Genomic DNA, 11,387 nt, shown 5'->3' with positions numbered 1-11,387 from the left:
AGAACAGAGCCCCTGGTAAAGGTTAAACTAGGTCCCCAGCAACAAGAGTATGAGTTCCTTGTGGACTCGGGAGCAGAAAGGTCAACTGTCCAAACCTTTCCCCAGGGGTGCAAAATATCATCTGAAACAATACAGGTAGTCAGGGCCAAAGGGGAACCTTTTGGAGTACCTGTAATAAAAGCTGTTTTTCTTGAAACCCATTCTAAAGTAGGGGTGGGCTCATTCCTACTAGTTCCAGAAGTAGACTATAATCTCTTGGGGCGAGATTTAATGGTAGAATTAGGAATTGGAGTAGATATAATAGAAAATAGGTTAAGTGTTAAATTGTGCCCCTTACGAGCTGTGGATGAAGCAAAGATAAACCCTGAAGTTTGGTATACCCCTGACACGGTGGGAAGATTGGAAATTGAACCCTTTGAACTAACCATTAGGAACCCTGAGGTTCCAGTAAGGGTCAAACAGTATCCTCTATCCAATGAAGGGAGATGAGGATTGAAACCAGAAATAGACAAGCTCTTAAGGCAAGGATTGCTTGAACCATGTATGTCCCCTTTTAACACCCCCATTTTACCAGTAAAGAAACCGGATGGCAGCTACAGGTGGGTACATGATCTGAGGGAGATAAATAAGAGAAGTATTGAGAGATTTCCCGTGGTTGCCAACCCCTACACACTTTTAAGTCAATTGGGACCTGAGAATCAGTGGTATAGCGTAATAGATTTGAAAGATGCTTTCTGGGCTTGTCCCCTTAAGGAAAATTGTAGAGATTATTTTACTTTTGAATGGGAAGACCTGGACACACATAGGAAGCAGCAATTGAGATGGACTGTGCTCCCCCAAGGGTTTACTGAATCTCCTAATTTGTTTGGACAGGCCTTGGAAGAGATCCTAAGAGATTATACACTGGGGGGAGAGACAACTCTAATACAATATGTAGATAATTTATTAATTGCAGGAAAGGAAGAAGAAGCAGTAAGGCAAGAAAGTATAAAATTGCTAAATTTCCTTACCTAAGAGGACTAAAAGTATCAAAATCTAAATTATAATTTGTAGAAGAGGAGGTGAAATATCTAGGACACAGATTGACTAAGGGAACAAAAAAAATTGGATCCTGAAAGAGTCCAGGGAATACTTTCACTTCAGGCTCCCCGGACAAAAAGACAAGTAAGGCAAGTATTGGGACTTTTGGGATACTGTAGACAATGGATAGAGAATTTCAGTGGAAAGGTTAAATTTCTTTATGACAAACTAACCAAAGACGGATTATTAAAGTGGTCCCCAGAGGATGAGGAATGACTGAAGGTCCTTAAGACTGAACTAGTGAACACTCCCGTCCTCAGTCTTCCAGACCTCAAGAGACCCTTTTATTTATTTGTTGATGTAGGTGAAGGGACAGCACATCATCTTAATCAGTGCATCTTAACAGTGTGCTTATGTTTTAATTTTACTCTTCCATCCTGGGGTCTTCAGTTTAGGTTTAGATTAAACACTGTATGCAATTTAATACCTCCAGAGCATACTCTTGCTTTTTCCAAGATTTGTGAATTCAAGTTCTCATCTTACAATGAATCACTGGCAAAACCACTTCAAAATTCAATATATCTGAACACAGGGTATTTTATTTCTAAAAATATCATTACAAGAATTCACCAATAGTCAAACTAGTCACACTACAGGAGTCACAGCTCCTATAGTCAAAATCTATTGTCAAACATGGTTGTACAATTATATTTTTCTCATGTTCAGAGTACATCTTCTGGGATGCCATTTTCACTGAAGTCTTCATGACTTCAGTGCTGGTTACTGGAGCACCTTGACTGGTGCTGTTACCTCCCAAAAAATTCCACTGTGGGAAGAGTTCAGACATGAGTCACAATTTATTCTCAAATCAGGGTTTTACTGTAGCAGGTCCCTAATCAACCTTTTTTTTCCATGAATTTAAGCAGAACGAGGTAGCCACTTCAGGAAGAGAGGTGCAGGATTTGGCAGCAGATGAAGAAGCAGCGGCAGACCCTCTACCCTACTCCCTGCTTGGTATTACAATTCCACCACTGATTTAAAAATCATGTGATACTCAGGATTCTTTGCTTTCACAGAAAGGTAAGACTGGGGTCTTCCTTAAGAATTAAACTCATGTTAGATGCAGTTGTTTCTGTGACACAGGAGGCAGGAAAGCATAAATGGGGTGGGTTTTTTTCACCTCTTGGTTTAGGGCACCTTGAAGCTGCAGCAGGGAAGTTGGGCTGAAACTGCAACACCAACATCAACAGGGTCTCAGGGGACTGGGCTCCTCCAGGCAGCAAAATGCTGTTTCCAACCCAGCCTCAAGTGAACCAGGCTGATGGAAAAGCTTCTGCTAAATGTATGAAGCAGAGGTCAGTTTATACAAAATTTCTGTTTCAGCACTGGAATATTTCACATACTTATAATAATTAAGACATTCAAGCACTTCTGGAAGACACAAGCTTGAGTGCCAAGCAATAAAACCTTACTTGTGAGCTTACACAAAGCATTGAATAAGTTGAAACAAATTGCCTGGAAACTTACCAGGTACATTTATTTAAAACAAACAAAATGAAAAATACATATATTCTATTAGTATTTTGAGGCTTCCATATAAAAAAAAGAATTGAAAAGGAAAGCTTTGATTTTGTCAGCATTGCTTTATCTGCAGATTACAAAACCTGGGGAAAAACCAGCAGAGATAATTTTGTTAGTATTTTCGAAACACCGAGACATCACAAAATTGTATGCAAGCTTAACATGCAGCAGTCAGAGCTGCTTCCAGTCTAAAGAAGTTCAGCCTCCCCTCATTAACAGAGTTTTTGTCAATCTAGTGTATTAGTGTCAAGGCTACAAGTTTTCCTAGTTTCCCAAGAAGACATTTAAGTGCACAATAAAATCATATCTGCACACAAACTATGCTTCAAACTTCAGTGATTCCTGTAATGGGAATTTGAAATTATGCAGACTTCTGTGGGCTCACAATACTCCAGAACAGGATCAATCCAAGTCCCTGCCAGCCTGCAGCTGTTTATCAACATTGCTGAGTTTGACTTAAATATAATCAGCTCAGCCTGGCTGACAGCAGTTTTTAGTTGAACTATCAACTTGCTGCATTATCAGAAAAGCTGAGAGTGACAAGGCCAGTCCTACTCCAGCCCATGAGTGACCCAGGCAGGACAGATCACACAGGGCTAAGAAATTCTTCCTGCCATCTGTAAAGAAATGGAGGCAGCAAAATGAAAATTCTGAGGCTCCTAAAGCCAATGTTGTGAACAGTTCTAGTGCTGTTTTCACCTCAGTTACTGGTTCATCTTCTCCTTTATCTTCTTTCAGAAGAATGAATAATGTTTCAGCCTAAAGTAAAAAAAAAAGAGATATTTAAAACTTCTCAGTAATCTTTTGAGGGGACAACAGAAAGAAACAATAGCTCTTCAGCAGTATCACTGAGTATCCTCAGCTAATTTGAAACATAGATGTAGTAAAAGATAGCAAACATCCACCTGCTAGAATAACTTAAGTGCCATTATAATATGCAGTTCAATTTCAAATAAAGGACAAATAACAAGATTCATACATATTTAGGAATATTTCTATAAATTTTCACTGTCTGTCTTGGTAAATCATTAAAATCTCATCTTAAAGTTAAGCAGTTTTTCAAGCATCATGAAGTTGTGAGTTGAAAAAAAAAATATTCCTACTTAAAGTTAGCCCTGCTCCTCACCCCTGACCACACCAGCAGGAGAGGGAAATCAAAAAGTATGGAAACAGGGTGTATTGCATAATCAGACAAACAATAAGGGTTGTTCTCCAGCACAGAAAGCCAACTCCACATTCCAGTAATTCATGAGGTGTAATTCAGATCAGGAATCACTTTATCACTTACAGCCATCTGCTCCATCTTACAGAACATAAACATGTTATCTGGGATTAATGGACCTAACTTAGTACCTACCTAAATAACAAAGCTTTGCCTTTGTTATTTGCTACAGAGAAATATCCACTTCTGGGAGAGAAGTCCATAGATTGAGCAAGATAAATCTGTTTTCTTCTGAACACTGGGAAGTTTGAGAATACAGTATATGAAGGAAGGTGCACCTATTGAGAAATAGGTCAGAATTTAAAGTTCGGAAAAAAACACTAAAAATAAAATTAAACTACAAATGTATAGTTGAAGCTCAATGTTAAGTTCAAATGTTCAGTTATATTCCTACCCTACATGAATCTACATATAGAATTCTATTGGAGAAAAGGAGCAGGGAACACATCATGGAACCAATTACTGCAATTCTCAGGCCTACAAATCCTCAGATTAATTCAACAGTTCCACTGTTGGTCAGAATTCTGATAAGGCTGGCAAAAATCCCCCCATAGTAAGATGGTTACAGTTACCAGCTGCTGAAAACTCACATTTGTTGCTGAGCTATATTTACAGCTCTGAAATTGAATAACAGACTGGTTAGGTTAGAAGAAGCCTTAAGAGTTTTCATGAAGTTCCAACCCACTGCCATGGGCTGGGACACCTTCCACTAGACCAGGTTGCTCCAAGCCCTGTCCAACCTGGCCTCAAACACTTCCAGATATTTTAGAGGGCATTTTAAAAAGGTAAAAAAGGTAAATTAAACTACAAATTGTTCTTTTTCAGAGCAACTTTACTAAAGAAAATAAAATTACACTCTTGTAAATGCAGAGTGTCTTGGCCATGTCCAGATCTGGTTGGTCCAGCACCTTTTGCAGTATCTTATCTGCTTCATATCTTTTTTTTTTTAATGTCACTAGCGGTATTTTTAGGAAGATATGAAAGAAATGTTGCAATAAAGAAGCTGAACATACCAATTTGACAGCCTCATCAGTGTCACGGGAAGCCACTGCCAAAATCTCTGTGGTGGGATTAAAAGTCACACAGGTGGCAGAAGTAACAAGGTTCATTATGGCCTTAACTGGTTTAGGATGGTTTTCTTTGAGGCAGGCATCAGTGGTGTATAAATTTACAACTCCAGAAGATGAACTAAAGAACAAAATGAACAAAGATTATACTGAAAAGTAATATTCCAGTATATACTGGAATGTTGTTATCTATAGCCACTACTCACCTGAAAATGTAATTTCCAATTATTTACTGGAGTCTGCAATAATATTTTGTTTGGAGCTTGATTTTCCTTTGGAGTTTATAACAGTATTTAGTGGAGGAGTTTAGGTTTTTGCTGGCTTGGATTTTCTTTTTTCTTATTATATAAGAGACTCAACTGTGGAGAGCCTTGATGAGCCCACCTCTTACCAGGATGAATTCAAAGCAAGGAGAGCTTGGTATCAAAATATTCTGAAATGACTTCAAGGTGATATTTTTTTTTAATAACTGTAGCATAAGCTCACTTTAAAATCCTCTTCCACAGTGAGATAGGAAAATATATATTGTACTCCTCCATTTATTTGCTATTCTCATTTAAAAGAATCCAAACACTGGCTGAAACTGCATCTCAGTAAATTTGGAGAAACAGTTTCAGCTTGTGGCTTTGAGTTGAGGCCCCTTTCGAAAGGTTAACATGCTGCCTTGCAGAAGCCAAATTCAGAGTACAGGGAAGAGAACTAGAAAGGGAGAAGGCCTTGAATCAACATTCCTGTTACAGAATTTGTGATTTTAGTCACTGTGATTTCAAAATTAACTGCTGAACCCATATGTGGCGATAGTAATACTAGTATCACTCCTATTGTTTTAGGTGTACTATGGTATTTTATATTTATTATTATTTATTACTATTTATTATTATTTTTTTTTTACGGAGAAAAGTAAATTATTACCATAAAATAGGAAATATTAATCTATTTGTGTCTACTCTAAGCTTATTAGAACCAAACCATGTTCCTATACTCTCACTCTCACTACCCATAGGTTCAATGAAGAGCTTCAAAATGATAGCAGAAGACGCTGTCAAAGTTCAGTCACTTACCCACATGCCACATACTGGTTATTTTTTGAAACAGCAATGCACTTTCCTTCCAAACAACCTTCATCTTCAAATTTGTGTAGACACTTTCTGCTTCTCACATCCCAAATGAAAACTTCACCTTCCTCTGGTTGCAGAATGAAAGATGTTAGAGAAAACACACATACACATCACTTTGTTAGTACATTTTGCTAAAAAAAAAAAAAAAATTAATTAGATGACAACTAGAAGCTAATTTACAGCTATCAAATATAGGGTATTTAAAAAAAACCAAGAATTATAGGCATACTAAAATAGTTAATTCCATTCTTTAATGATTGATCACTTGGTTGTATTTTTAGGAGAGATACTAGCATAAATTTTTAAAATTATTTCTCTAAAATTATAAGTGACTTATAAGAACTCATACAATTTAAATGGAATTATTACTAGAGCTGCTGCAATACTCACTTGAATAGCTGTATATTTTACTGCTGTCTGGGGTGAAAGCAGAGGCAGTACACCTTCCATTCACCTTCATAGTGCTGATCAGTTCTTTTGTCTGCAGGATGAAGAACAATGCTAACAGAGATTCTACCAAAAATCTACAGAAGAGTTGTTTCCTGTCCCACAAAAATCTTAAGTTACCTACCCTGAGATTCAGAGAACAGCACCAACATTTTCAGTGCCTGCAGAGCATAAGCTCCTGAGTCTAACTGCAGCTGGATCAACAAACACTTGTTTGCTCCCTCGCTGAACGGCCTGAGTTATATAAAACTGAACTTTCTCCTTTAAAAGTATTTTTCCCTGTGAAAGTTTAAAACAAATCCACCTGCCATCATAAGGCATTTTAAAATTCAGCTGAAAGATTGCTCTATGCATTATGAATCAGTGTTTAGCATGATTCATGAACAGAGTACAGCAGCAGGCACTAGCATGACTCCCAAAAAAGCAGTCCTATATTTCTTCCACCCCCAGGTGCCTGTTCCCATGCTGTTTCCATTCCTCTTGCCAGCACAGTGCTTGTGCAAGCAGCTGAAATACAGCACTGACACACAACTTCTTCAAGCTGAAAACCCCATGGAACTGCCCTGAGCTTCACCAGCCCCATGGAGCTGCGGAACAAAGTCTCACAGAGTCCAAATAATTCCCTAAAGCTGCAGTGGGTTGATTCCACAGCACATATTTGAGGGCTGTCACAATATGTGTCATACCTTGGCTTCAGTTGAAAGTTAGATTGCCTTGCAGATGAGATAAAAGCAGATTCAAAAGGGAAAAGGTACCAAGGAAGCAAAGCTACACAAACCATGCAGAGAAAGTACCTTCATGGACAGCAAGTGAAGGTAACCTGAAGTTCCAATTAGCAGCATAAATGATCCATCTGGAGAAAATTCGAAGTTTCTGAGGAATTTTTCCTCCACACCTTTAAAAAGAGATTAGAAACTTGAAATTTGTGCAATTTGTTCTTTGGCCTCAATATTTAGAAGCAGGATGAATATGACTAAGACCTGATTCCAGCTCTTCATTTCTGCAATATGCTGTCACAGAGAAGCTGAACTCAACCTTGCTCATGTGTGATAATTAGTATCCCACACAATTAACACTAAAGGTACTTTACTTCCTTGAAGATAAGTTAAAAATACAACCTCCAACAAGCCACTGCACTTCGTTTTAAAGCAAATTCATGTGCCATCTCTATTTGGGACAGCTTCAACTGTGCCCACACACTCAGAGCTGCAAAACATACCTCGTACTTTTAGGATAGGGATGATACTCCCAGCCATCATGTCATACACAAAGAACATGCTGTGGTGAGTACCAGTGGCTATAACTTGCTCTCCATCCACACTGAAATGAGCCTTATAAATTGGAAAACTCTCTAAATAGATGCTTTGTATTTTTGGGTTCCTTATACCGTCCACCTTCAAAAAAGAAAGCAACAAACCAGGTTGTCATATTGAGGAATATATAAAATACTTTTACAGAGAAAAATCATATCAACTTCTCAGCTGAGACTTAAGTAGTAAGAGGTACACCACTGTGAAGCCTTAAACTCTTCCTCTCTCTAACAAATGATCTGGTTCTTAGCTCCTTACCTCATGTAACAGGCACTCCCCTACCTTTCTGATAGACCTCATACCTCTTGGCCATGCTGTGATCAAATAACCACTTCTACTGTGCTTTTTCTAAATGGAAACATCTGCTTTGATTTGGGTTTTCTTGCAGCTCTGTGAGACTACCACATTCCACTTGTCTGACCATTCTAGTGACACTGGGCCATGCTAAGAATTCCTAAATAAAATTAGGATCTTTAGTTTCCAGAGGAGCCCGGCAGTATCTCAGGATGAACATCGTCTTCCTGCAGCACAGCCTCTCCATCCCCAACATGATTTCACAGCAATTTTACAGTCTCAAAGCAAAGTGGGCTGCTCCCCCCACTACAGGCTCTCCAAACTTAGGAACAAAAAACCTCGTTAGTACTTGTCACTTGCAAACCTTCAAACCAAACGTTTCTAAACACAAATCTTCATCTAAAAACTCTGAGACAAAGAGTTTGCCAGTACTCTGCATGTGCTTGGTGTGAAGTCACAGGTGGAAATTCCTTCCAAGATGCCTTTGACCAAGGAATTTCCATTGTAACCACAGACATTGTGTAACCACTGACAGTGTGCAGAGGAAGAGAGAAAACAAAGTCTGCCATTCCAGGCTATTTCATATACACTCAAAAAAAAGGTTCTATGTTAGTGACCATCAGCAGGGTACAAACTGAAGTTCTTCACCTGGAAGAGGGACACAGAGCGATCATGCCCAGCTGTCATCACCACTTGAGCTGAAGGATGAAACTGCACTGTCACCAGTTTTCCATTGGCAAAACGTTCCTGGTTTGCAGGAAGGCAGGTGCTCATCTACAGCACAGATCAAACAGTTAAAAAAACCCCAACAATCACTTATACTGAATGAAAAGCCATTTACTCTTTATGCTGCAAGACCTCAAGCCCTGCGATGAAGTTCTGGACAGTGTGACATGAGCAGCGCACACACAGCCCATTCAGAGAGCTTCTCCAATACAAACACAGGCTGAATTCACCAGCCTTTCTCTCTGCATTAAAACTGAGTGTAAAACCGGCTGCATTCTGACTCATCTGAGATAGCTGCAGGAGATAGTGTGAGAAATACTCATTTAAGGCTGTCTTCTTAAAGATTCTATCAGTCGCTTCAAAGCTGTGGGAAAATTCCATCCTCCTTCTGCAGAAATTAAAATCCTACTACAAGATGCTATTTAGAGTGCAGAAAATTCTTATGTCAAACAATACACCTCAGTTTATTGTTTCATGCTTTCATGTGAACTGTTCAATTTGCTTATCCTCTAGAGGATAAGCAGAAACAAATTCAAAGAATCACTAATTTTATACACAACAAGAGTCAAAGTGTGCACTTAAGTCCAACTGAAGTGGAAGGATAAGGTTTGTCTTTACCTTCAAAATCCCTCTTGGCAGAGACTCTGAGCTTGTTATGAAATTGCCAGTCCTGCGTAGCAGATCATCATCTTCATCACTGTCACCTCATTAAACCAAAGCACATGGAATCAGCTAATTGCACAAACACCCACAGCAACATCAACACATTCCTCACTGAAATGAATTAAATTAAAGCACACTGAAGGACATAGCTGACATAGCCAGCATGTTATCATACTACTGAAACTGAGAAGACATCAAAAGTAATTATCTTCTAGCAAGCTGAATAGGGAATCACACAAACACTTATCAGAATAGCATTGGGCATATTTACTATCACTCAAAGTCCTTTTGGATTTCTTCCTGTTTTCTAGATCAGCCCAGGCAGGAACTCCTCCCATGGCATGCTGAAACCTTATGAGAAAAGGAGAAAGAGAAAAAAACATAACTTTTGTGAGACAGTAATTTCCTTCTATGAGTTAAGCACTTAGAAGAAGCACAGTCAGAATTTTGCAGGACTACTTGTACTTAGAACACAATGCAAGTTTTTTAACTTTCTAAAAAAATTTTTAAGATTTCACTATTTCTTGTATAATTCCCTAGAAGACAAATTAGTTTGGGCATTTTGATACAAGTATTAAACAAATTAGTCCAGACAATACTAATGCCCATTTTATTTACTATTCTTAGTTTAATTTCTTATTTAAAAACACTGTAAATACTGCAGGAAGCCCTGACTTTAAAAAGACCACATCAGCACAGTGGATAAAGAGAAAAGTGACTTTGAATGTCACATAAATATATTTTAGCTTACAAAATTGTTGGCTTGGAAGGGAGATCATCCAGTCCAACCCCTCGCTACAGCAGGGTCACCTGGAGCAGGTGAGAACATGTCCAGGTGTGTTTGGAATATCTCCAGAGGGACACTCTACAGCCTCCCTGGGCAGCTATTCCAGTGCTCTGTCAACCTCCATGGAAAGAAATTCTTCTTCATGTTGTGATGGAACTTTTTGTGTTTTAGTTTATGGTCACTGCCCCTTGTCCTGTTCAAGGTGCCACTGAAAAGAGTCTGGCAACATCCTTCTGGCACCCACCTTAGAGAGCAATGATCATGACATCAATATAGTCAATACAGTCAGCCACAAAAACATTAGTGAAACTCACTGTTCCTCAAGTCTTTTTTTTAGTTTTTTCTTAGTAAGCATTGTCTCGGCATCACTTTTCATGAAATCTTTCCGGTACTTATGGGTCATATCAACACTAGAGGGGAAAAAACAAACAGAACACAAACATCGTTCAAACCAAGACCACTTACAAGCACTACCGAGTGTGATACGTAACTCCCATCACCTAACCTGAACTTACTTTTCCTCAGCTTCATCATCCTCATCTACCCAGGCCGGATTTTTGAGCAGTAAGTCACGTTTCGCTTCATTCTCCACCCTCGAATCGCTGGAGTCCTCCTGAAGGCCCCTCCCCTCTGCAGCAGTAACCTAAAACCAACCAAACGGACCGTGTGACCAGCGACACGGCTCGGAGCCCGGGGAGCGAGCAGGCTGGGCCGCCGCTGTCGGGTCGGGCCTGGATGTGCCGTACCCGTCGGGGCCCGGCCAGGCGCCTCAGCAGCTCGTCCTCCTCCGCATTGAGGCTGTCGCCGAATACCAGCTCCTCCAGCTCCCGCTCGGCGCCCGACGCACAGCTCAGCGCCTTCAAGTGGCGGGCGCGTCGCGCTGCCTCGGCGGCCGCGGCCTGATTCGCCACGGCCAGGAGCCGCTTCGCCGTCCGCTTCGGTTTCGTCATTTTAGCCGTTCTGGTCACTTTAGACACTTTCTTCGCCGCCTTCATTCTGGGTGCTTTCGCAGCTTTTGCCGCTCCCCGCTCCTGCCCCGCGGCCGCCGCCGGACCACGCATCGCGCACCAGACCCGGAACCGGAACACGTGCACCCGATCACGTGACCCCCGCCTGGACCGCTCCCCTCCTCCGATAGGCTCATGACGCCAA

The 11,387-nt window shown here is 40.2% G+C and overlaps 1 protein-coding gene across 1 annotated transcript; it reads right to left on the bottom strand.

Moving 5' to 3' along the window:
* Positions 1-2,521: 2,521 nt before the first annotated feature.
* On the bottom strand, positions 2,522-11,379 carry UTP18 (UTP18 small subunit processome component). The gene is given in 15 exon segments (XM_053960325.1): positions 2,522-2,684; positions 3,301-3,360; positions 3,959-4,101; positions 4,837-5,011; positions 5,952-6,075; positions 6,399-6,489; positions 7,250-7,350; positions 7,675-7,849; positions 8,708-8,833; positions 9,404-9,489; positions 9,720-9,799; positions 10,550-10,645; positions 10,751-10,878; positions 10,982-11,326; positions 11,329-11,379. Coding segments are annotated over 14 exon segments (1,746 nt in total). The 3' UTR covers positions 2,522-2,684; positions 3,301-3,335.
* Positions 11,380-11,387: the final 8 nt, after the last annotated feature.

This window comes from Vidua chalybeata, chromosome 19, assembly GCF_026979565.1.
Source record: "Vidua chalybeata isolate OUT-0048 chromosome 19, bVidCha1 merged haplotype, whole genome shotgun sequence".
In the NCBI taxonomy this organism is placed as follows: Eukaryota; Metazoa; Chordata; class Aves; order Passeriformes; family Viduidae; genus Vidua; species Vidua chalybeata.
Note: the sequence above shows the minus strand (reverse complement) of the source record. Positions and strands in the feature narration are given on the sequence as shown.